At 32.4% G+C, this 26327-nt stretch overlaps 1 protein-coding gene across 2 annotated transcripts; it reads left to right on the top strand.

Moving 5' to 3' along the window:
- LOC139493525 (uncharacterized) lies at positions 1-24785 on the top strand. 2 transcript variants are annotated; one of them, XM_071282011.1, is made up of 13 exons: positions 1-111; positions 12160-12377; positions 12853-13407; positions 16018-16035; positions 17876-18001; positions 18462-18611; positions 19439-19518; positions 20374-20445; positions 20753-20879; positions 22242-22330; positions 22588-22659; positions 23409-23550; positions 24593-24785. In XM_071282011.1, exons 1-13 carry the CDS (start codon positions 98-100, stop codon positions 24685-24687), a joined length of 1758 nt encoding a protein of 585 aa, XP_071138112.1. In that variant the 5' UTR covers positions 1-97; the 3' UTR covers positions 24688-24785. The 2 variants fall into 2 exon arrangements, with proteins under 2 accessions (XP_071138112.1, XP_071138113.1); XM_071282012.1 differs by having other exon boundaries at positions 2-111; positions 18483-18611.
- Positions 24786-26327: the final 1542 nt, after the last annotated feature.

The following is a 26327-nucleotide window of genomic DNA, read 5'->3' as shown; positions in this document are numbered from 1 at the left end:
TGTTGATATCGTGACTGTCTTCAACACTATCTATCTTACAGAAAATGTGACCTGAATTTTATCAGATTTGTTCAGACTTTAAGGAATAAGACATGAAATGGGGTCATATCTGTAAGTTAGATTTTAAAAAATGCATGTTGTTATTGACATATAACGGACCATATATTCAACTTTGACAGTTATTGGCAATTTGAAATAGTATTTACTTGATGTTTTGATTTTAACCATTAGTTATTTCAAAATATATTTAAAATAAATCATATCAACTATATCAACGGTAGATACGCATGTATCATTGTCAGATATATAATGGTTCAAATATATTAGGTATCGATTTCCATGACGACCAACCCTGCCCCGGTCTGTTTGGAGTCCATTTAACCCCGTCATGTTTTTTCTCTCTACCGCTTTCGAAGACCCAAAAATTTCAAAAGTTTAGTATATCAGCATTTAGATACGCATAATCATAATCTGAAATATATAAAATTCCAACCCCTCAAAAACAACCAGGAGAATCGCACAAGCAATTTGAAAAATCACGCGAAGTTCGCGAATTGTTTTGAATAAAAAGACTTCAAACAGCTTATCCTCTCGGTCTAAATGATAAAAAATTAGGGCAAGGGAACATATCTATAACTTCTATCGATGTCATTAATATTGTTGATAAACGACTTAGAAATAGTAGGTCTCACGGTAAACGCAATAAACAGCTGCGCCATGAGCGCATGATACGCCCGACGTCTTGTGTGGAAGTTTTATGCAATAATCATCAATAGTTTCTGAGAAAGATTTAAGCAAAAAACCATTTATTGTTTTTGAGACACAGCAGGACATGTGAAACCCCCCACCCTGTTTTATTTTTACAAATATCACTAAAATAAAATTTTGAATCAAACCAAAAAGTATACAGATCTTTAGATTAATATAACAAAGAAGTGTGTACAGTTTCAAGCAATAATCATAAATTGTTTTTGAGATACGGCGCGACATGTGAAAATCATAAAAGAGAGACGAAAGATACCAAAGGGACAGTCAAATTCTTAAATCTAAAACAAACTGACAACGCCATGGCTAAAATGAAAAAGACAAACAAATAACGGCACACATGACACAACAAAGAAAACTAAAGAATAAACAACACGAACCCCACCAAAAAACTAGGGTTGATCTCAGGTGCTCCGGAATGGTAAGCAGATCCTGCTCCCCATGTGGCACCCGTCGTGTTGCTTATGTGATAACAAACCGGTAAATAGTATAATTCGGTAGGTCACATTCATGAAAGGGAAGGGGATTGTAGTTACGACGTAATGAACATATCCGATATCATTTGTGAAACGGTTATTCCATAACGGTCAACCAACTCGTGATGGCGTCCGTAAAATTTACGAAGGGATGATTTCAACTTCACCATTTGGAACTCTTGATTTAATAGCTTCCTTGTGAGCAGCAACCCTCTATCAAGAAAATTATGATAGGAAATGCAAGCACGGGAATATTGTATCAATTTGGAGATATATATACCCCGTATGCAGGTGCTGCTGGAATGTTGCTACTTATAAATGGAAAGTTCACAATTGGAAAGCTGAAATCATCTCTTTTGTCGTAAAGTTTTGTTTTCAACCGACCCTCATTGTCAATTTTTAGATGTAAGTCAAGATATGAGGACGACTTAACTGTATCTGTAATATCTTTTATCTCTAGCTCGATGGGATAGATGCGTTCCACACAGTCACCAAATTTTGAATTATTTAGTGAAAGAACATCATCTATATAGCGGAAAGTAGAGTTAAAGGATATTGCTAACTTCTTATCTTTCTTTCTAAGAAGTTCCTGCATGAAGTCAGTCTCCTAATAATAAAGAAACAAGTCGGCAAGTAGAGGGGCACAGTTTGTTCCCATTGGAATGCCGACAGTCTGTTGAAAAACACGTCCTCCGAACGTAACAAATATGTTGTCAATCAAGAAATCAAGCATCTTGATAATATCAGTTTCAGAGAATTTTTTGTTTGAATCAGAGTGAGCCTTTACAAAGTAGGATTTATCCCTCCCTTAGACAAGATACTTGTATCTACGTTGACCATTCTTTCTTATGAAGCAAAGCAATATCAACTCTTTCAATTTGTCTCTTAGTTTGGAATGTGGAAAACTAGTGTAAAGAGTAGAAAAGTCAAATGTTTTAATACTGTTACAAGATAAACGCAATTTTTCTTAAATTAAAAGATATAAATAGAGGTATTGATTTTATTAATCTGTCTAGCATATTCAATGACTATTCTGTCTATAGCGTAATACCTCCATTTTTGATAATATAGTACAACCCATTATTTTGTATTCTTATAAAAAAAACGAGCAGAAATTTGTTTTTTAATTATACGTCAATTACAACAGACGTCAGTATAAAAAAGAATGTTCCTTCCACTTGAGATTGCGAAACATCTAGTTTTAAATATGTTCCCTATGGTCATGTTATTACAGGAGACCTCAACATCGTCGAAGACCGTGAGGTCATAACTTTTCTAAAGAGATGACCGAAATACCGTCCTCCATCTACAATAGATTGGAAACAGTATCGTCAGGTCATTAAAGACGCTCTGTCTGCCTACTGTAAAAATTTGTGCAAACGTGAAAAAATCTGATAAACAATCTTTAGATAGTTATTTGAATAAAATTATGAATACTGTTAATATTCGAATATCTCAATTAGAAAACAATTCTGAAATTAATTATAGGAACCATGATATTCTCATTTCTAGAATAAAAAACAAACTCAAATGTTCGTACCGGCAGAAGAACTTACTTTTTCTAAATCTAACATAAACAGCAGCATTTGTCCTTTTCTAGATTTAGACTTTTCAATTTCAAACGGGAAACTTCATACTAAAATTTACGACAAAAGAGACGATTTTTCATTTCCTATTGTTAATTTTCCTTTTTTTAGACGGCGATGTGCCTTTGGCTCCATCATACGGTGTTTATATATCCCAACTCGTTCGGTTTGCCCGTGGGTGTTCGGATGTCAAAGATTTTAACGAACGTAATCAATGCATCACTGGGAAATTGCTGTCTAAGGGATTTCGATACCATAAATTACTTTAAATTTTTACTAAATTCTTTCATAGATACAAAGATTTGATTACTTAATTTGGCTATACCTATAGAAAACTTATCAACAATGGTATTTCACATCCTAAATTTTATGGTAATATTGTACTTAAAGCGAGGAAATCACTATGTGATCCGTGTAAGCTCATTGAACCTGTAAACAAACTTATAAGTAAAGGTTATCGAACCAATATTGAAATTAGATCTCTGAATATAGTTTACATTGGCCATAATATCGATTTTGTCATTAGCAAATTAAAACATAACTAAATTGTATCTTCTTTTGAGTCGGGATGTATAGAGACACAGACACGTTAATTTGTATCTCTATAGAAGTCGCTCCTCACTATCGTACTACCTGTCGATATATTTATTTTTGGCATTGCACAAGTCATGTCTTCTCTGACTGTTCATGACTTTAAAATACCAAATCCCTGGGATGTGTTTTAGTTGATTTTAGTCTCTGATGCATGATTTTTTTATTATTAATTGTTTTTGGCTTTTAACTAGCTGTCAGTAACTGCGAGTACTCTCAAATCGTATTTTCTTGTTAGTTCTACCGGTTGATACTATTTATAATGTTTTTTTGTTATTTTATATTTATATTTATCTTGTATCTTTATCTTATATGGATCTTCTCTATAGACCAGCTTTGATTATTTGGAATATATTCTAAGTTTCACTTCTTCTTACTACATTTGTACAACTTCAAGATTAACCTGTATTTTTTTTAAAACAATTTTTTCTAAAGTGAATATTTTCGAAGGGTTAAATATTTCGCAGTGGTGACTTGCCATGGCTTTGTTTGGACTTGTTTGTTTGTCCCTAATATATAATTATTTATGCAGTTACATTCAGATATTGCAGATCAAATTTATTCGTTTATAGTGTATTAATGTACGTTTTTTGATTGAGTTAAGCCTGCCAATTGATATTTTACCGTGTGTTTTTCTATGTTGTGATGTTATGCTATTGTTTCAGAAAAAGGGAGAAGGTTTGGATCCATTAAAACATTTAATCCCTCTGCACATGTTTGCACCTGTCCTAAGTCAGAAATCTAATGTACAGTAGTTTGTTTATGAAATTTATACGTGTTTCTCGTTTCTCGTTTTTTTTAATTTTATATAGGACCGTTTGTTTTTCCCGTTTGAATGATTTTACACTAGTAATTTTGGGGCCCTTTATAGCTTGTTGTTCGGTGTGAGCCAAGGCTCTGTGTTGAAGGCCGTACATTGACCTATAATGGTTTACTTTTTTTTAAATTGTTATTTGGATGGAGAGTTGTCTCATTTGCACTCACACCACATCTTCTTATATCTATATATGATAAAACTGAAAATTACCAAAAGACATACAACGGTCCATTAAGGTGGTACCCAACACTTTAACTAAAATTAATTTGACTCATTTAATTTTCATAAAAAAAATTGTTGAAAATTTCAAAAATTTTGAAACAACCGTTTTGTCAGAAAAATTCAAAAATTTGTAAACAAGTTAAAATTTTATGAAAAAATTATACCTACCTGACATATGTCCGTTAGGATTTCTTTCTCTCGTTGGTATTTAACTCGCTCCCCACCGGAAGTTAAAAACTAGTACTCAGGTGTACTGTTATGACTTCCGGTCCAGGTAAACGAGATCAGTTTTCACTCGGCGCTTGAAAGACACCTCGTATCAAACTTCTCATTTACGGGGAGGTAGGGTGGTCTGACATATGTCAGGTAGGTATAATTTATTCATAAAATTTTAACTTGTTTACAAATATTTGAATTTTAATTTCATAAATTAAAAACCTACCTGACATATGTCCGTTAGGATTATCTCTGATTCCAAAGCAATCCCTTTCTGGATGTGGATAAATAGAAGTTTGCCTCTATAGATCTTTAGGAATCATTTTCCTCTTCTTCACATCAGTTCATTTTATATATATGTACAAACATCTTTTTGTAGTTTTTAAAGTTTTATGATTTTTTTAAATATTTTTCTGCATTTTTTTATAAAAATGTTTCCCACAACTTCATGTTGTAAGTATTTTCTATATACAGTTAAAATATACCACTGCTAATATTTACACACAAAACTAAAACATTCTCTCCACCAAACTCGTCGGGAAAGTATTCAAATGTTTAAAAAATCCACCTGTACATCTTTTAAGTAAAATGACTCCAATCTGCACTATCTAAAATGTCTTTCATTTTTGCTCCTTTGAAAAGAGCCCAGGAAGGTCCAATTGACCTAGTAGAATGTCCTTTCACTGAAGGAATATCTTTTTTCTGTTTCTTATATGCATGCTTGATCACCTTAACTAACCAACTTGAAATAGTTTGTGAAGACACTGGTCTATGTGGTTTATTTACAGTTAAAAACAATTTCAGTTCATCTTTGCCATTCTTGTCTCTTAAATCCTCTGTATTCCTCAAATAATGTGTCAAAGCCCTCTTAGGATCTAACAATCTGTTGTTCTCAAAAGCTTGAACAAAAATAGTTAGACTTTGATGAGAAGTTCTATCTTGTTTTGACAAACCATGACGTAAAAAAGTTACCCCTTTTTTCTGAACATTAACTGAACCTTCACCAATTCTCAAAGATTGCAAATCCCCACATCTTCTAAAAGTAGTAATTGCAATAAGAAAAATTGTTTTCCAAGTTATATATTTCAAACTAGCTTTTTTCATTGGTTCATAAGGTTCTTTCTTTAGTAAGTCTAAGACTAAAGGTAAATCCCACTCAGGTACAAGTTTTCGTTTAGGCGGTCTCGTATTAAAAACCCCTTTCAGTAATCTTATAATGTAAGGGTGTTGACCAACAAGGATTTTTCAATAGGAGATAATACTGATGACAGCATAGACCTGTAACCTGCAATTGTCCTATACTGTAAACCTTTGTCAAATAAATGTGTTAAAAAATTTGCACAATTTTCTAAAGAAGCTGTATATGGATCGATATCCCGTTCAGAACACCAGCTATTGTATTTTCTAAATTTAGCTTTGTAATCCTTTTGAGTACCTGCCCGCCAAGATGCTGACAAGAGTTTCCTAGCGTTTTCAGAAAAAACTTTTGTTTTGAGCTGCTGGTCGATAGTAGCCATGCAGTTAACTGAAACACTTCTGGGTTCGGATGTGCCACTTTTCTCTTGCCCTGAACCAGCAGATTTTCTACTAGTGGAAGTTTTAGAGGACAAGCAACCAGTAGTTGTAACAACTGGGGATACCAATGTTGTCTTGGCCAATGTGGAGCTATTAGTATTATCTCGCACTGAAATTTTTGCATGTCCTGTAAAATTTTTGGAATTAGTGCAAGGGGGGGAAATGCATAGGCAAACATGTTGTTCCATTCTATGGATAGAGCATCTACTGCTAATGCTTGTGGGTGATTAATCCATGAGCAAAACACAACTGCTTTTTTGTTTTCGTTTGTCGCAAAAAGATCGATTGTTGGATGCCCCCAATTTTGAAAAATTTGATGCACAACTGAAATGTCTAATTCCCACTCTGTTGCCTGAATTTTTATCCGACTCAATTGATCTCCTAACATATTGTTTACTCCCGCAATGTGTGCTGCTTTCAGATAAATTTTGTTTTCTAGGGCAAACATCCATAAATCCCAAGTCCTTTGACATAGCTGAAGTGACCGAGTCCCTCCTTGCTTGTTTATGTATTGGACTACTGTAACATTGTCTGACCGAATCAAAACTAGTTTGTTTTTCAAAAATTTCTGAAATTTCTTCACAGTCAGAAAAGCTGCTTCCAATTCTAGATTGTTTATATGTAACAGTTTTTGCTCCTCTGTCCAAAAACCCTGAGCTGTTAGATTGTTCATGTGACCCCCCCCCCCCAACCCGACTTGGAGGCATCCGTCGTGATTGTAACTGATGTCTGATTTTGTTTTAAAGATCTTCCCTGCATAATGTTTGCTAAAGACAACCACCATTTCAAATGAACTTTTAGGTTTGGAGTACATTGAATTTGAAAATCTAAACTCATTTTTGATGGGGTCCAATTTCGAAGTAAATGCAATTGGACAGGCCTCATAAATAACCTGGCATTCGGAATCAACTCTAGACAAGATGCCATTTTCCCCAATACTTCCATGTAATGTCTGGCTGTTACCATGCCATTCATTACTTTTTGTACTGATAAAAATAGACTCTGTATCCTGTCCTGAGTTGGTAATACCAAACCTTGATCGAACTTGAACACCGCTCCCAAATAAGTGATTGTTTGATTTGGTATTAAACTGGACTTTTCGTGATTGATTAAAAAGACTAGTCGAACAAGGAGATTCAACATTATTTCTCGATCTATTACAAGTTTTTGTTGAAACTGATTGACACACATCAAATCGTCTAGATATACTGCTAGACGTATGTTTTGTTTTCTTAAATGGGCAGCAACTACTGACACCACCTTCGTAAAAACTCGTGGTGATGATGTTGGGCCAAAACAAAGGGATTTGAACTGGTAAACTTGACCTCGAACAGAAAATCTGAGGTATTTCCTGTGATTCTTGAATACTTTTATATGAAAATAAGCGTCTTTTAAGTCCAGACTTATTGCCCAATCTCCTTGTTTTACTAAGTTTAACACCTTTGAAATTGTGTCCATTTTGAAGTGTTGCTTCCGAAGATACAGATTTAGTGGTTTCAAATTTATAACCGTTCTTAAAAACCTGTCATTCTTTCTTTGACTGGTACTTTTTCTATAGCCCCTTTTTCCAAAAGAGAATTTATTTCTGAATTTAAAATATCCAAATTTTTTGTACTGACTACTGTCTTTTTTATTCCTTGAAAAGGAGGTTTTTGCAGAAACTCCAGTTTGTAACCGTCTTTGATTATTGACAGAACCCACTGATCCTGAGTTATCTGCTCCCATTCTTGTAAAAAAATGTGTTAACCGCCCCCCGACCAGTATGTGTATATTCCGAAACTTCACTTTTCTCACCTTGTCATCTAAACTATCCTGAGGTTTTCCCTCCTCTGCTGTTACTAGCCCCTCTTTTAAACTTAGGGATCCGAAAATGTGGAACTTCATTTTTAGTCTCACTATGCCCAACTTTTTTCTCAAACTGTCTCCTATTAAAATTTGGCTTATTTGAATAACCAGAACGATCCGATGACTCTGTTTTGTCCTTTACCACATAAGGTTTCTTAGAACCAGAGGCTTCTGAAGAAGACACAGTCTTTCTCTTACCCAAATAGGACTTTTTAACACTAATGCCTGGTAGTAAATCGTCCAGAGCTTTATTTTTCTCTTTACGAGTCTTGAGAAATTTTTCAAAGTCACATCCAAACACACCATCTGCTGATAATGGTAAATCAGACAAGTCTCTAGCCTCATCAATTTCATATAAACCTGTATCAGTCATAGCTACTTGCCTTCGTACAATGTGATGAAAAGTACCTGTACGCCCCACTTGATCTAAGCTTTTAGTGGACCTGGCAAATACATCTCTAACCTGTTGTATTGCTTTATCAGAATCTACATTGTCTGACTGTAAAGTTTGCATTAGCGCAACCAAACCTTGTTGCATGAACATATGCATAACAATACCCATGTAGGCAGCTTGTTGACCTCTGTAAGCTATTTTTTCAATCATTTTACTAGGTTGACTGAATAAACATTTACCACCTTTTGTAACTGAAGCTTTCTTGCCATGTTTTTTAATCAAACATCTACTTATCAAATCATCAATAGTAGGAACCAGTAAAAAAATTTCAGTATCTTCATGTACTGGAAAATCATCTTTGCTTTCTTCAGCAAAAGCAGAGACTAAATTAGGATGTTCAGCTCTCCAACTATTTAACAATACCTGCTTTTGTTCCTCGTCAATTTCAATGCCCATTTTCTTTTCAGACTTTTTTGTCAAGGCATCATCCCCAAAGAGATCAAACAAACACTTTTTTTGTCTCTACGGACAAGTGTTCTTCATCAGAGGACTTTGTGTCCCACTCATTGTCACTTTCACCTAATATTTCATCGTCCCTTGGTCTGATTGAAACATTGTCATCAGAAATTTCATTTTCTGACAATTCCCGGCGCAAACTTTGTGTTTGCTCACGCTCACGACCTTCAGGTTGTCTTTGTGACATACCTTTTGCCTCAGAATTTTTGTCGCCATTTTCGGCACAATTCTTGGCTTGAAACAATGTTATCAAAGTATCAAATTTATCATTAACATTGTCCAACTTACTGTTAATTTTCTCTTCAAGAATGTCATATCTGCTTCTCCGCTTTTTCTTCGTCTATGAACTTGAAGAACTGGTTTTTCTAATGCTAATGGCGGTTCCCGCGCCATTAACACTGCTCTCATCTCGTGGTTCATCCACGTGCTCACTAGTACTGTCGCTATTCATTATAACTACAGTTTACATAAGTTAGTATACCACGCTGAAAAACACGACCGTCTTTCAAGCGCCGAGAAAGAAAACTGATCTCGTTTATCTGGACCGGAAGTCATAACAGTACACCTGAGTACTAGTTTTTAACTTCCGGTGGGGAGCGAGTTAAATAACAACGAGGGAAAGAAATCCTAACGGACATATGTCAGGTAGGTTTTTAATTTATGAAATTAAAATTACACTGGTTATATAGCAGTTTGACAGACACTAATTTTGATCACTGAGAAGCTCAATATTCGTTTTACAACACAACGTAATTAAAACGTTTAGCTGACTTTACAGATTTATCTCCCTGTAGTGTTAGGTACCACCTTAAATAAACACAGTATATAAAACTAAAGACTGAGCAACATGAACCCCACCAATAACTAGGTGTGATCTCTGGTGCTCCGAAAGGTAAGCAGATCTTGCAAAAAAAGCTCATTATGTTTTTAGTTAAAGGAATATCAGAGGAGGTAGATATAATAAATGTTCCAAGAACGTTTTTAATTAGACGTTCAATCATACACAGGTGAATTGATATTTTCTCTTACTCATGAAGCATTTACTTGAATGGCATAAGTATAGATATACTGTTGTGGTGAATAGATCTGGATACTTTGACCAGATTGTTGTCAACTCAGATATCACCCCCAGAGATGTTGGACATGTATGTATCATTATCCAAAACATGATTCAACTTGTTATTCAAATATTAATAAAATTAGAAATAAAAATTGGCTTGAGAATAGTTAAAAAGTTTATCAAATCATTTTTAACTGAGAGAGAGTGACTTTATTTGCTAAATATCGTTTGTTTTGAAATTCTTCTTTTTATGAAGAATATTGGGATATATATATAACCTTGAGGGTTATCTGTAATGACACTCATTAGACAATTGTATTCGAAACTCAGCAATTAATATAAGTATAACCATTTGGGTAAATGAATACAATGATAAAGGCGTGATTAAAGTTAGGGTGTGTTTGAAGGTTTAAATATACTGTAAACCATAGTCTAAAGGGTTTCGAACTATTGAAATACTCTTCAAATTGATACCGGAATCAGGTGACTAAAATAAATTGTTTCACATTGGTCATTTCGGGGCCTTTGATAGCTGACTATTCTGTAAGGGGTTTTCATTGTTGAAGGCCGTACGGTGACATTTACTTGTTAATTTATGTGTCGTTTAGTTTTTGTGGAGAGTTGTATCGTTGGCAGTATAAACATACATGTATATCAATATGGGCAAACGGGAATAACAAATGTACATCAACGTTTCTGTGCATCTTTTTTGTACACGACATTAAATGGCATCTGTATGACACATGTTAATACATTTTGAGATGTTAATCATATAAATATATTACCATGTTCATTTTCATTCTCTTAATCAGTATCCCTTTTATTAAGAAGAAATATATGCCCGATTATTAAAGTTAAACCCACATATAAATAATCATAAATTATTTTGTACGCATTATCATAACTGAAAAAAAAACAAAACACAGACAATAAATTAAGACAACACTGAACTCAATGCTTACCTTGTCTTTAGTATACAAGTAGGAAGGCTTCTTCAAATAATTCACATTGCTTCATAAAAGTTTATGTGAAAACATCACAAATAACAAATCCGATTACCAAACACTGAATTTAATATAGACGTCTACATCCATCTTGAGAAAAAAAGAAACGAGCTTTAAGTTAGCCCTTTGAACCAGAGGTTAAATTTCGAAAAAAGAACAATGTGAAAAGATGCCGGTCTGAATAATACAAAGGAAAAAATTTAGAAACAGTAGATGACGAAATATTGAAATAAAACTAATTAGTACAGAATGTAATCTTGTGTTCAGGCTTGACCATGTCTTCAACATGGATTGCATTTCTTCAATCGAGACTTATATTTCTTCTGCCGAGGCTTTCATTTTCATAGTCAATGAGCATACGATCAAAATCATCACAAATTAATCATGAAGTGAACAATGGCAATCATTTAATCCCCAAAAGGCTTAATACGCATTGTAAACATGTTAAACAACAGCTCTTCTGACTATTGTGCTTTGCTCCGTATATACACATGAACGTACTACAGTATAACTGAATGTAAAAATGTTGTACTATCAAGCCACAAGAGATATTTATCTCCCTCAATAGTTCATCAATCACATGTATCTTGACGTGTCCTTTTGTTGTCTTAAAGTGTGCATTGTTCCGTTATTTACAAAATAATGGTCAACAGATATCATGACAATATTTATTCAATTTATTTGTGTGTAATAGTCTGCAGTCTGATGCAAAGAGTGGTACCATGTTACAATGTATAAATACGAATTATATCCAAAAAGGTCTTATAATGATCAGAATACAATGAGAGCTTTTGTTCTCCATTAGAGAACAAGTAGTGACTTTGAGACGAAGAACCACAAAAAGCTCAACTCTTCTAAGAAAGATAAGATCGTGACGGAATCGTCTTCAATACTCACTGAACTGAAAATAACTCATGAACACTTCAAAATTTCCATCATGTGTTGGCTTTTAAATCACAGAAGAAATCATTTGATCGTTTACAATAGGATTTAGTCCTTTTTTGAAGTGCTCAATCCCTCTGGAAGTAATATGACGTATTGATTACCAGTAAACAAAAATCGAAAGAAATATTAAATTGTTTTCTTTTGTAGAATCCTTCTGTCACTGCTATTGTCTGGCTACAAGTGTGCAAATGAAAATACCACCACACATCTTAGTGGTAGCAGTTCAACAGCTCATCCCCATAACAGTGTTGGTACTACAACTACTATTGAACCCATAACAAAGAAAATACCCATAAACAGCACAACTGCGCCGCCGCTTAATCATACAAATGGCCATCAACATAACAGAACCAATAAAATAAATGGTAATATTAAAGTGATGCACAAATAATCATCGAATTTTAAAGACAGAAATGTATGTGTGTTGTTGTATCATTCTTCTGATTTAGTCATGGCATAGATTGTTATTAAAAAAGAGAATTAAATTCAAAAAATAAAATATTCAGAATTGCATATTTTCTGTTGTTTGCATTTTGGTATTTTTAGGGTTTTTTTTGCCATGACATTATCAGTTTGTTTTTGACTTATGAGTAAAATATATCTTTGGTTTATCTTTCACCTCTTGTTTACACAACTATCTTCAATTGTCTACAAAAATATATGAAAAACTTGTAATAGATAAGTTTTTGTCCTCATCCGAAGTAGAACAAAACGGACAATTATGTACGTTAAATGATGGTAAGTAAAATATCGAGTAGAACATTACAGATAACTTTATAAACTAATGTTTTTGTGTACTCGATTGTCATAAGTTCAATGTTTCTTATCTATGTTTTCCAGGGTGTGTGAACGATCCAGCAGATATTATCTTTCTTCTCGACAGAAGTAAAAGTGTCGGAGCCGCGAATTATCGTCACGGATTGAATTTCATTAAAGATTTTGCAAAGCACTACAAAATAGGACCTCAAAATGTGCAAATAGGAGTAGTATCTTTTTCTGGTAGTGCAACAGAAGAAATCAATATGAAGCAATATGCAAAGATACACGATCTAAATACAGCCATAGATAATATTACATATCCCAGTCAGCATGATGGAACTCATACATCAACTGCATTGCAATACATTCGAGAAAACGGTTTCACTACTAAATCTGGAGACAGACCACACGTGCCAAACTTTCTCGTTGTAATTACTGATGGTAACTCTAGACCGGCAGAATTCTATCCTGACAAAGAAGCGGCTAAATTACACCAAACAAACATAGAAACATTCGTCATTGGAATTGGTAATATTGACCCAAGTGAACTGAGACTGATCGGCACGGATGACAAACATGTCTACACAGTGAAAGATCATTTAGATTTGCATATACCGTTACGGCATATCCGATGTGGTATGTATATTTTAAAATTTCAAAAAGATAGCATGTTATGTATGTAACATCTTCAAACATGTTAACTTACAAAAAAAGAGAAAATGAATTATTGTTTAAATATACACAGACTCAAGCTGGGAGCAATTCGTAGAAGCAAATCGAGATAGCAGCTAATTTTCCTGATATGCCTAAAAAAAAAAAAAAAAACCTGTATAAGACTTAAATGTGCCAGCTTGGGTCTAATTATATTTAATCGTAATAATCACATTTGTAAGAATATTGTTTGAGTCGATGCTTATAATTTATTAGCCATTCACTGACCTAGAATTAATCAGGTTTTCGTCAGATTTTCCAGGACGTGGCTCATTTGCTCAAATACCATTTTCACTCTGATGTCAAAAATTTGCAGAATGTGACAGACATATTTTTTACTTGTATTCTAATGTGCATGATTGTTATTGTTATGGTTTTGCTTTATATAACGTTATAGTTCTATCTTTTCAGGAGACCTATTTACACTTCAGATGTCAATGTTCTGAATTTTAGGCAATCGAAAAAGATTTGCCTCATTTCAATTAAATTCATCCAATATTTATTAATAATTACATTAGATGTATGTTTCATTATAATATTTTATTCTGATTGGCTAACTGCACATCACGTGTTATTCCGTAAGCAGTTGCATTGCTCAATACAACTTTTCATTCATGATAACACGTGCTCCAACAATAAAGTGCACAGGTGAATTAAATAATAAAATATATAAAATTCGTGTTTTCATAATCATAGCTAAAAAACGTAATTATAAGTATTGAATGCTTCTTTTTGTAACTTTATAGGGTTGTAAAAGCGTTGACTGTGCGTACATTTTTAGAATGAAGCGCTTCCGCGCTTCATACAAAATGTACTTCGGTCAACGCTTTTACACCCCAATAAATTTACAAAAAGAAGCATTCAATTCTTAAATAAAAAATTACAACAATGAAGCACTATAACTTACCATAAAATCTGATATCGTATTCAAAATCAAGTTTGAAAAAACTTTTATAAATCCTTTTCATTTAACGAGTTTTGAGGTTTTTCCTCTTTCTTAGTAAATATTAATTTTTATTGGTCTCTTATACTACTTTTGGTAAAACAAGAATAGCGCGTCGTAAACACGAAACTGTTTGATTTTTGAACTTCTACATATCATTTTCATATCATTATGAGACAACTCTCCACAAGAGACCAAATGACACAGACATTAACAAATATAAGTCACCGTACGGCATTCAACAATGAGCAAAGCCCATACCGCATAGTCAGCTATAAAAGACCCCGAATGACAGTGTAAAACAATTCAAACGAGAAAACTAACGACCTTATTTATGTACAAAAAAATGAACGAAGAACAAATATGTTGCACATAAACAACCGACAACCGACAACCACTGAATTACAGGCTCCTGAATTGGGACAGGCACATACATACATAATGTGGCGGGGTTAAACATGTCAGCGGAACCCCAACCCTCAGTGACAGTGGTATAACAGAACAACGTAAAAACGAAATATAAACATTAGTTGAAAAAGGCTTAACTCATCAGATGGACAAACATACAATTGAACGTGGACGGGTACTTGTACATCCCAACAACAAAAAGACATTAGGTACAGATCTGAGAGTACTCGGAGTTAACTGACAGCTAGTTCAAAGTAACTAACAACTAGTAAAAAAATCATGCATCTAAGACTAAATAATCAATCCGTACACATCCAACATCCAATGGATTTAGTATAAAGACGTCATAAACAGTCAGAGAAAAACATGACATTGTGCAATGCAAAGATACAGGTATCGACATATTGTAGATTCATGAATGTGTATATGTATATGACATACTAGTAATATTTAGTTTGCTTTTAATTTACTGATAACAAAGTCAATATTTATACGAATAAAAACAATATTCAATGATCTTATTACAGTGTTGAATTGGTAACATTTTAGAATAAGTAGTTTTCCAGGATCGTTTCTTAATTTCCGGGCATTGTTAACATCATTTCCGTGAAAATGAGGATGTGCTATCCCATTTGAAATAAGTTTTCTACAGGTACAACCAAACTTCAAAACCAAATCTTTATATCAATGAAAAATTTAGTGAAAGTTTTTAGTAATTTATGGTAACGAAATCCCTGGCTTAATAATTTACCAGTAAAACATAGATTACGTTCGTTAAAATCAAAAACGTCACAACAGGCACGGGAATAGCGAACGAGCTGTGAAATATAAAAAAAAATTATGGAGCTTTGGAATTCCCGCGCTATATATGTTTATGATCCAGAAATGTTTTACTGCAATGAAATGTAGGATTAATTACATGTTCCTACAACAGTCAAATTCAAGGGAATATTTTTTTCGACCTTTTTTCGTATGCAACCGGATGTGACATACTATGATTAGTGGTTTTACATTTTGTATACCTTATGCACATATGCTGGTTTGCCACAAAATGTGTTTTGGAAAGCGATCCTGTTTATCTTTTAACTTAAATAAAATCTCACAATTTTGTTCAAACGGAACAATTGCAAAATCTTCTTCTTAACTTCGTTTTGTTGATTATTAATGTGACTATTTCATTACAGATAATTTCAAAACATTACGTGAGTATTGTAGTATATTTTCACTTTTGATGTTTTCCACTTTTGAGATAAAAATGAAATTTATACACATAAAACTGTAGGGATAAGATGGAAAAATGTATCAAACTATACAATTTTATCGAAAATTCAAAATGCAGATGCAAAGCACCTGTAGCCCAAGGTATAATTTCTTCTTTTATTGCTAGTACTACATGTAAATGATGAGGCCTGAATGTTTAAATGGACTAAATATACCGTGTATAACATTCAAATGACCACCTGCCTTATAATTTTATTAAAATGTCCACAAGGCAAACTTCTTATGCCTCCTATAATGAAAGAATTATCATTGTAGACGTTAGCTGTGTAGGGTAATTGAAACATAATTGATAAAATGGTTTCAGCTTTGCCACAACCGGAGACACAAATATAATCATATGTAACATTTGGTGTACCCTTTTCGTAGAGACAGATATCTTTTTAAAGCGACACTTGGACAAATAATGTGACAACTTTTGTGAAAGGGTATTGCAACACCTTGTTTGCAAGAATCTGTTTTAGATTTCCCTGGGAAATAAGTTTAGGGCAAATTTAGTTAGCTGCTTTTTGTTTACTGACTAAGTACCCAATAACTAATAGTATCAGGCTGAATCGCGGCTATAGTTTGAATATATTTGGGATGCACTTGACCGTTAAGGAAAAGCAACCAAATGACTTAAAAATAGAATTTAAACGTCAACACAATACCTCCAGCAAGAGGGTGTTGTCTACACACGTGATTTGTCGATATAATTTACGATCCTTCCGTGTTTAACATAAAATAGATTTTAAAGAAACAATCAAAGATTTGCCACCAAGACCCTATGACAACCAACAACCGAGGTTTCAGTCACTGGGTAGGTAAACGAACATATGACCGAGTAAAATGAGAGTTTTTTTGTTCAAAGATCTGAACTGAAAAAAATCATTAATCATAATAAGAAGAGCATTTATCTATGTCGCACCGATTTTCGTTTCATGAAGTGGTTTGTTGAAAATGTTTCTTCCTTTTCTCGTTTTATTTTAAGTGCCATGCTGTGTATTGTCCCTTCCTTATACCTGTATATCATTATAGGAAGGAGTACCGATAACAAGAAACCATATTGTTAAAGGATTGAACTAACTACCTTTACCTGTCAAGTCATAATTGGCTCATGTTGGGATATTGCAAAGCTCTTTAAACGTTTAAGAACCGTTGCAAACATTGTTTTGATGTGCGTAGATGACCGATTGCAAGGCATATTCTTTCCTATATCTTTTCATTCTTATACGTTAAAGCTTTTAATTGGACGAAAGTTTTAGATCAAACATATATTCGTATTGATATTCAATTTAAGTTCCTTACATCATCCACAATCCAATTTGCAAAGCTCATAGCACTACACATTAGAAACGAAACATATACAACATGAAATTAACATCCGACAGATTATGCATGTAAAAAAGATCTATGTTAATAGAAGTAGGTAGAACATTGAATATTATTTCCTCAAATAGTAGGAAAATAAAATATCTATATAGTTTTGGTACATGTAGGAGGTCATGACGAATAAAAGTATGAAGGAATTAAGGACAATGATAAACTATCGTAAATTGGCAACTTTTCAAACAGAAGAAAAGGGCGCGCGCAAATTTACCGGTCCATTTTTTTCTACTCTAATCTTATAGTGCATAAACTATTACATTTACAATATAATGCCATCGCAAATTCAAATTAATCATTATTGAGTTGTAAATAATGAAACACTTACATTTGCATATATGATTGCTTAATAGAAACAATAGTTAAACATGCTGTTAAACTTCAGTATTTACTTATCAGCACCAACCACATTAGAAACTACAACCAAACCAGCCATTACAACAACAACTACAAAAGTTACAACTACCAAAACAACTGTACGGACTACTACATTGTCAACAACCAGTTCTTCAATCCCAAGTACAAGTAAGTATACGTGAATATTTTATGATCAAAAGTGAACTAAGAAAAATTATGACCAAACCTATCGATGATAAACTTTCCATGATGAGGTTGAAAATACCTAGCTATGGTAAAATTTCACTGAGGTAGTTAACCATACCTAACTATGGTAAACTTTCCCTGAGGCAGTTGGCATCTTACCTTCTAGATTAATAAGATTAAAAATTAAAATAAATTTCCTTTTTTGGTCATGGTGTTTGTTGTTTTGTTTTTCTAGGTTTTTTTTATTGACCTTGTTGTTATATTCTCCCCTAAAAATATTCATCTTGGATTTAAACTGTTCATTAAAAATAATTTGGAGTTTAATTATAAATTGTGTTTTTAAAAAGTAGTTATGAATAATTGAATTTCCATTTTGTTCTCATTATTATAGGTGTTTATCATAAATTTCGATTATAATACAATTCATTGGTTTTAATTTAAGTTTTTTCTACTACTCTGACAGCACCAATACCAACAACGACAACAATAAAAACAACAACACCAACGACAACACAAACAACAACACCAACTACAACACAAACAACAACACCAACGACAACACAAACAACTTTATCAACAACAAAAGCAAAGGGTAAGGCATAATTTATTGATCAAAATATCAGCATCTTATTTTAAATATTTTGACGAAAACATTATTATTCCTGAAAAGAAACAATTTTTTCTAAACTGATCTGAACTTGTATCATTAGATTAAGTACTAAGCGTTCAGCACATTTGTACTCACTAGTTATATGTTTGACATTTTAAATTAGATATTTATTCACACACAAAAAAGAAAAAAATCAAAATGTGACTAAGATGTCGTCTTTGGAATATTCAAATCCAATATTGCTATAAACTATTAAAATTCTGTAAAAAAAATAAACGGTACAAAATTGAAATGCATTCCTTAATCTCAAATGATTCAATAAGCTCAATCAATGTTAAAATAATATCCACAATATATCTATGTTCATGCCATTATTTAGCTATTGGTGCTAGTTATAAAACAATAATAAAATGCTTTTAAATGTATTAAAGAATACATCCTTATTTAATAAAAGAAGCAAAAATCTTCTGCATGTTCTGAAATCTCTATTTTGATCGTTTCATAAATACTGAGATATGATTAAGATCAATCAAGTAGATAATCTTACAAAAAATAATGCAGTTGAACCACCGACCAAACTTTAACCAGTATATCGATATCTGTTAAAATAAAGCAGCATATATAGTCACAATATAATTATACATTCAAGAAAATAGACACCCCTTTTAGACGTAGTGTATTGTTTCTGACTTATCTTGATATTTAAACATTAAGTATTATTTAACAGTCATTAAATTACAATTGTAAATTAATTTTCGATAATTCGTAGTACAAATGAAATATTTTAGCCTAAAATGTACTTCTTTAAGGTTTAGTAGAATGTATGGGATGTAAGCGGATAGCGGAACCTCACGACTGTGAAAAAGTAATAACATGTGCTGAACATGAGGTACTTGTTTTCGTTAACATGGTTAACATATTTATTTTGAATAACGTTTTGTTTATTTTAAAGATATATTTTAATGAAGTTCATCAGTTTAAAGTAACCAGTTCAAAGCAGGTTAAAATGAACTACAACATAGAGTTGATAAATAGCATTTTGTTTAAAAAAAAATAATACATAACAACTATTCATAAAGCATCATTCTCTTCCTATGTATATACAGTTTTTAAATATCATAGAGGCATCCAATTTTCAATTTCGTTTCATTTTGAAATCTTAACGCATATGATATGAGCAGGAATAAGTACAAATTGGCAGATATTGGGATCAATACATCAAATTGACAGGCAAATTAGATAGCCCACATAGGAAAGATAATGTTTACTAAGTGTCAAGTTTGTGTGACTATAACTTCACACAATAGTTAGTGTGACTATAACTTCACCAAATACTACCTTTTTTATTTGAATAAAATACGGAAACAAATTTCTGTTAGAACATAAAAAAGAGTGTCTACTTTGTTGATTCTGTATAACAAATAATAAGGTGTATCCTCCATTTCCAAATGTTCCGTTTTTCCTCGTCGAGGACTGATAAAGTTATTAGCAACTCTAGGGAAGAAAACATGGAGACGACTTTGCTTAGATTTCTGGAGCACACTCAAATGCCAACTGAATTTAAAATGGTTACAGATTGATAAGTTCTTAGCTCCGTGAACTTGTACATGTGCCGTCTATAATTATTCTTATAATTTTTACATTATACGGATTTCTCCTCGTGTTGATATTTCTTAATGTGATGAAAAGTAACGTTAATTTTAAAAATAAATATGTAATGAGAAAAGAATGCATTGAATTTCAGCAATGTTCAACAGACTTCTACATTACCCCACAAGGACACGTATTCTATGACCTTGGATGTAGAACAAATCGAGTAAGTCATATATTTATTGCTGGAACAGTAATCTTATTTGATTATCAAATGTAAAACAAAATGTTTATATAGCAATTCCTTAATTGTATTTCTTTGTATTAACATACTGATGATGTTTGTTTTCAAGTCATTCATATTTATTTTACTATCATTAATTTTGCACTGCAACATTTTAAACTAAGTAGAAACCACAAAAACTGTAGTAAGTAGCATATCCCTTCAGTGGAAACCGATTTGTCTTTTGCCTAGGTGTTCATTTAAAGCATCGAAAGGATTTTGCATATATAGTAATCCACATATTTTTAAGGTCTGCGATGCCATTTCTAAATACGGAAAAAGAGATACCGTTCAGAAACGCCAAGATGGTAACTTATACGTATGTCAGGAATGTTGTAATACGGAACACTGTAATCGGTTTGGTTGTATAGATAAAGGTACTGTACACTTTATGGACCAAGTCAGCTTTGAACCCAAATAATTACCAGTAATATTTGAAAGAGAGAAATATAGCATACGACACTACACACAGAATACAATGCAGTACTAGTAAACTGTTTTAATGGAGGTTTCCAAGGAGGAAGGTTCATTCTTATATTCAAACTAGAGCAAACATATTTGTCCCAATACATTATTTTTAAGATGTGACTAGGACACAACTAATAAATGAGTATTGGAATAAAGAATATCATTCTTCATACTGGAAATCGGTTGATACAGTCTTTATAAAACATGTATTACATTACGTAAGTGAAAGGTTGAATAATGATCAATAATAGCATGAATTGACATAATTTTGACAAACATAATAGCTCAGTTGATATTTCTGAAAGAAAAAGTATTTGAATTTGATTTACCACGAAGAATCATTGTGATTTATACAACGTCTGTAGCTAAAAGTCACTGCATTTGCACTACAGAGAAAAACACAAAGAAACATTAAAATGTAAAGACAGAGTTTCGGTTCTGAGTAAAATAGTGGCAATTCTGGAACTACAAAAAAAATAGACATTACGCAAATGACATATCAATAATTCACTGTAAGGGGTCTTTTTGAAAAAAGGAATGATTATGTGAACTGATAAGAAAGTAGAACTGTGTATACATCAATGAGTCATAACCCTAATGAACTGAGAGAAAAAAACCACCCCTGTAAAACCCAAAACGATATGCGATGTATTTTATGTTACAAAAATTACAATCAATAAAAGTACAAATCTCACGTATTTTGTTTTATGATAATTTAATATATCTAAATTCTTAAGCAATGTCACGGGCTTACACGTGTCTGGATATGAAAGTACAGTAGACATTAGCGAGTTTACCATTATGTATATGTCGACTAAACGTACCTGCCTAAATCTTCTATTCACCGTTGTACAGATGATATTACAGATAAAATACTTTCTCTAATTCTTCTAGATTTATCCATTTCCTGACCTGTTGATTTATTTTTATTTAATCTACGTTTTATCTCATTTCTTCCTTGGTCAAAATTCTATTATAACGTCGAATTTTCTTGCTCACCTCTGAATTTCCTATCGAGTTGGCAGGGAAAAAAACGACCATGCCTGATGACGTCAGAAAGAACATACCTTTTTGAAGACCATTTGAAAATCTGTTTTCCTGCATATATTTAAATATCATTAAAGAAACCGATTTACCACCATAATAAGGAGATGTAAAATAATGATATTAATTTGATCTCATATAAATAAATGTATTAGTAATTTCTTTGATGACATAACAACATTTTAATACATTTCATAGTCGTAATATCATTGTTAGTATTTTTACAGCTAAGTTGAATAGAACTGTTTGTTTTAAATGCGTAGACGTGTCCAAACCAAGTGACTGTGATGTTATTGAAATATGTGATGTCGATAAGGTAACAACAATTTATCCTAGGCTAGTATATTGAACACAATCACAATGACAGCCGTTAATACAATACACGTTCCCCTTTTTTCAAAGTATTGTTTAAAGTAAAAATAAAGTTTTCTAAATGCTTGAATCAAAAGAAACAAACTAATTCATACATCATTAATGTGCATAACGTGTTATCTTTTGATGCCGATTTATGTCTTTTTTTCTATTTTGACTTTAACAATAGTTTTATTAATTTGTGATTTTTTTTCGTTACAGAAATGCTTTGCAAGACATTACATCACTGATATGTTCGTAGAACGGTGGAGATTGGGATGTGAAGATAGACGGGTATTAGTTTCCTTTATAAGTCATTATGTTTGAAAAATGCTCTATGGGTGACATAAACCTTTCTGAAGACTATATGAAAGATGTTAAAGAGCAGAAATATATTTTCCCCCTTACTATCATGAATCAAATTCAAATTTTGAGCATTGATATTGTCTAGAAAAGACGGATATTTGTATATGTGAAAAACAAGTTTACCCCCACCACATGGTGAGCCCGATCTGAAACATAATTTGTTGTTCTCTATTGTGTGATTTTGTTTGTCCGTAAATTGTTTTTCGAAATCGTCAGATTTTGGTTATTTGTGTAGTCTTGTGTGCTGTCTAGAAGTTTTGCTGAGTCATGTACGTCTTTTTATATATATCCTTGTCAATAAATATCACAGTGATGCGTTTTAGAGATTTGTTGCGGAATTAAGAATAATAGGGTTCATGCTTTGTTTGACTATATATGTGAGTCTTTCGACGAAAAGGCAATACATCGGAAATCTATTTACATACAAAATACATACGGCAAAAATTAATAATAGAAAAAGCCACAGTTAAACCATATGGAGAAATAAAAAAAAACCAATAAACTGCCAAATTTCACACATATATACATTTATATATACAAAACACCCAACCATAGCAAACTAAAAAACATGCAATGGTAAACAGGGAAAAAAGCATTGAATAACCGGTACACATATATGATTTTATTCATTTATTTGTACTTGTTCAAATAATTCATGAATTCATTTGTATTTACAGAAATGTACAGATATCGCTAAGTATTCCATGTATGCAGGTCATCCTAAAACCAAGAAACAAGTTATAGGTGGTTCTGATGGATTCGACTTGTGTTACTATTGTTGTGATGATAACTTCTGTAATAAAAAAGAATGTGAAAAAGGTAACGGCCAATAGTGTATAAAAAAACCATTTATACGAATGTATGTTTTCTTTGCTTTTGGTAACTTCTAATCCCAAACACTTGAATCTGTGTCTTGTTTCTTATCAGAAACATTTTCTTCACTCAGGAACACATTGAGTCATGGGTAACTTGAGGACATTATAGTTTGTTCAATCAAATATGGAAAAAGATGTCGAGTATACGTTGGCGAAACAGCAATCATTCGATATGAAATCCAATTGACATTACGACCCTTAGTTTAGAATCATATCCCAAATTATATCATTAAGACTGAGAATGGTTTGAATGACGGCGGTTGATATATAATCATCAGAAGACGTTAACCTTGTCGACGTTTGGTGCCCATGCGATCATTTTTTTAATCTCATTTGTTGAAATGATAATGTATCAAAAGGCCGTTATCTTTGCTGAAATTGATTAACTAAAGTGTCTTTAATTGTACGTTGAATATGTAAGCTACTGAAAAACATAAGTTAATTATTTACATAAAGTTTTTTAGAACCGTCTATTATAAGATGATTGCATTTCTATATTGTTCGGCGCACTTTCGCCTTGTTGCTATATTGTAATGGCTAGGGTTTGTTCTACTTTTAGTTGATTAGATCATGTATTGTCATAATTTTAACCATTTGCATACTCTTTAAGTTTATCACAGATGCTTTCAAATTGTTTGTCAAACTTTAGAGAGGTAATGTTATGCAAAACGGTTTAATCCACCTTTTTATACATAAGGAAATGCCTTTGCCAAGGCAAGAATATTTCAGTTGTTATCAACTCGTCTGATGTGTTTGGGCTGCTGATTTTGCCATTTGAAAAAAAAACTTTCTATTTTGAATTTTCCTTAAAGTTCAATTAAATTTGTAGTTATTTTACTTTTATCAGAATTTAGATTTTTATTTCTAAAATCATACAAAATGTTTTTTACATAAAAGTCAGCATAGTTATCTGTCCCTGATATATTTTAAAGATAATGTCCTACTTCGAAGTGTATTTTAATAACTTGATTATTTTATAATTTTAGGAAAACTTAGTACAGCAGTTCAAAAGATGAACACAACACAGTCATATATATCGACTAAGCAGATGGGACAGAATACTTCTCCAAGTACGCCATAACTACAAAAGCACACACATCCATTTTCATCTTTGTAACTGCCGTACGTCTTGTATAAAAATGTGAAGCAGAAATAAAAAATAAATAAAAAGAACAATGATGTATCAGAAAGTTCTTGAATCATCTTAGCCGAATCTTTCATTAGTACATTAATTTAAGTCTCATTGGCCATTTTGATTTTAGCAACATATCGACAGTCTTACCATTACACGGTTAATATGAAAATAAGAAGATGCGGTATGATTTTCAAAGACATTACTATCCTCCCGAGTAATTAATAAAAGTAGTCTGCCGACATATACAACATCTTCAAAAAAAGAATTTGAATTATATTTTGCAGTTAACAGATGTGTAAAAGAACGTAAAAGTAATCTAATTCGCAAATTTCGCAAATTTCTTTAAACTGTTAGATTATAAAATACGTAAACATAATATTCATATATAGTTTCGAAACATAACGTACAAAATATTTACTCAAGTATCTTTAAAATGAAATACTATAAATGCAAAATTATAATTGACACCTCAGCGGCCGTAAAGAAAACCCCATAAATTACACCTATTCTAAAACTTTAAATCAAAACACAATAAGGTACATATTATGGGGAAAGACAATAAATTCATATTTCGATAATAATAAACATATAATATCTTACCTTATGATAATAATCCAAAAGCGAAAAGATTAACACATGAACTATATTATCCTTCAATCATGTCAGGTTACGATTATTTGATCACACTAAGACCTTGCACGATTTTTCTAAACGAGCAATATGTGTCAGGTAGACTGTATCCAATAATGAGAATGTAAAAGTAAAGGTCAAATACGGAACAAAATTAGGTCAGGAGCCTGTAGTTTAGTGGTTGTCTTTAGTTCATTGTCTGTCATATTTGTTATTTTCGTAAATTGTTATTTTATAAAGTAGGTGATGATGCATAGTTGTCACAGTGACAATCATACCACTTTTTTTCTTTTTATTTTATAAGGATAAGCAATACAAAAATCAAAACAACAGGTGTTCTCAGGTGCTACAGAAGGGTATGCAGCTTTCACTCTGCTAGTAGCATTTGTTGTGTTATTCATAGGCGTTCGTATTAGAGACTGATTCTTATTCGGTTGAGTTACCAGTGAGGGAAAGAGTGCAAAATTGTGGTAACAATAATTCGAACATTTCATTATTATCTGTCACTAGTACATAGCTTTTTTTTTTATACCTGTCATAATAATGATAGCGACAGAATCGCAACTTCTAAAAAAATTCATATATATATGCAAATATTTGAATATAATTGACCGTATCTATCTGTTTGAGTTTGACATAAAGGATACAATAGATACATTTATATCTATACATTAACAAGGAGGTTCTGTTGAGAATAAAACTAAACGACAAAAAAAGTGACTTCAATTTTCAATTTGTAAATTTTCAATTCATGTATAGCGTCTGCATATGTTGATACAATAACCAACGGCTTATGTTTTTATTATATTTTCATTGAAAGAGGGGACCTGTTTTAAAGGATGCTATTGAACCAAGGATTTGAAAAGAAGAAATTGATATAAAGGATTTGAAATGATTACATTGATATTATGAATTTGAAGAGTTGTATGCAGACCTAACTGCAATTGTTTGCACCT

Source organism: Mytilus edulis, chromosome 10 (genome assembly GCF_963676685.1).
Source record: "Mytilus edulis chromosome 10, xbMytEdul2.2, whole genome shotgun sequence".
Taxonomy (NCBI): Eukaryota; Metazoa; Mollusca; class Bivalvia; order Mytilida; family Mytilidae; genus Mytilus; species Mytilus edulis.
This window is presented reverse-complemented; position numbering and strand designations above follow the sequence as displayed.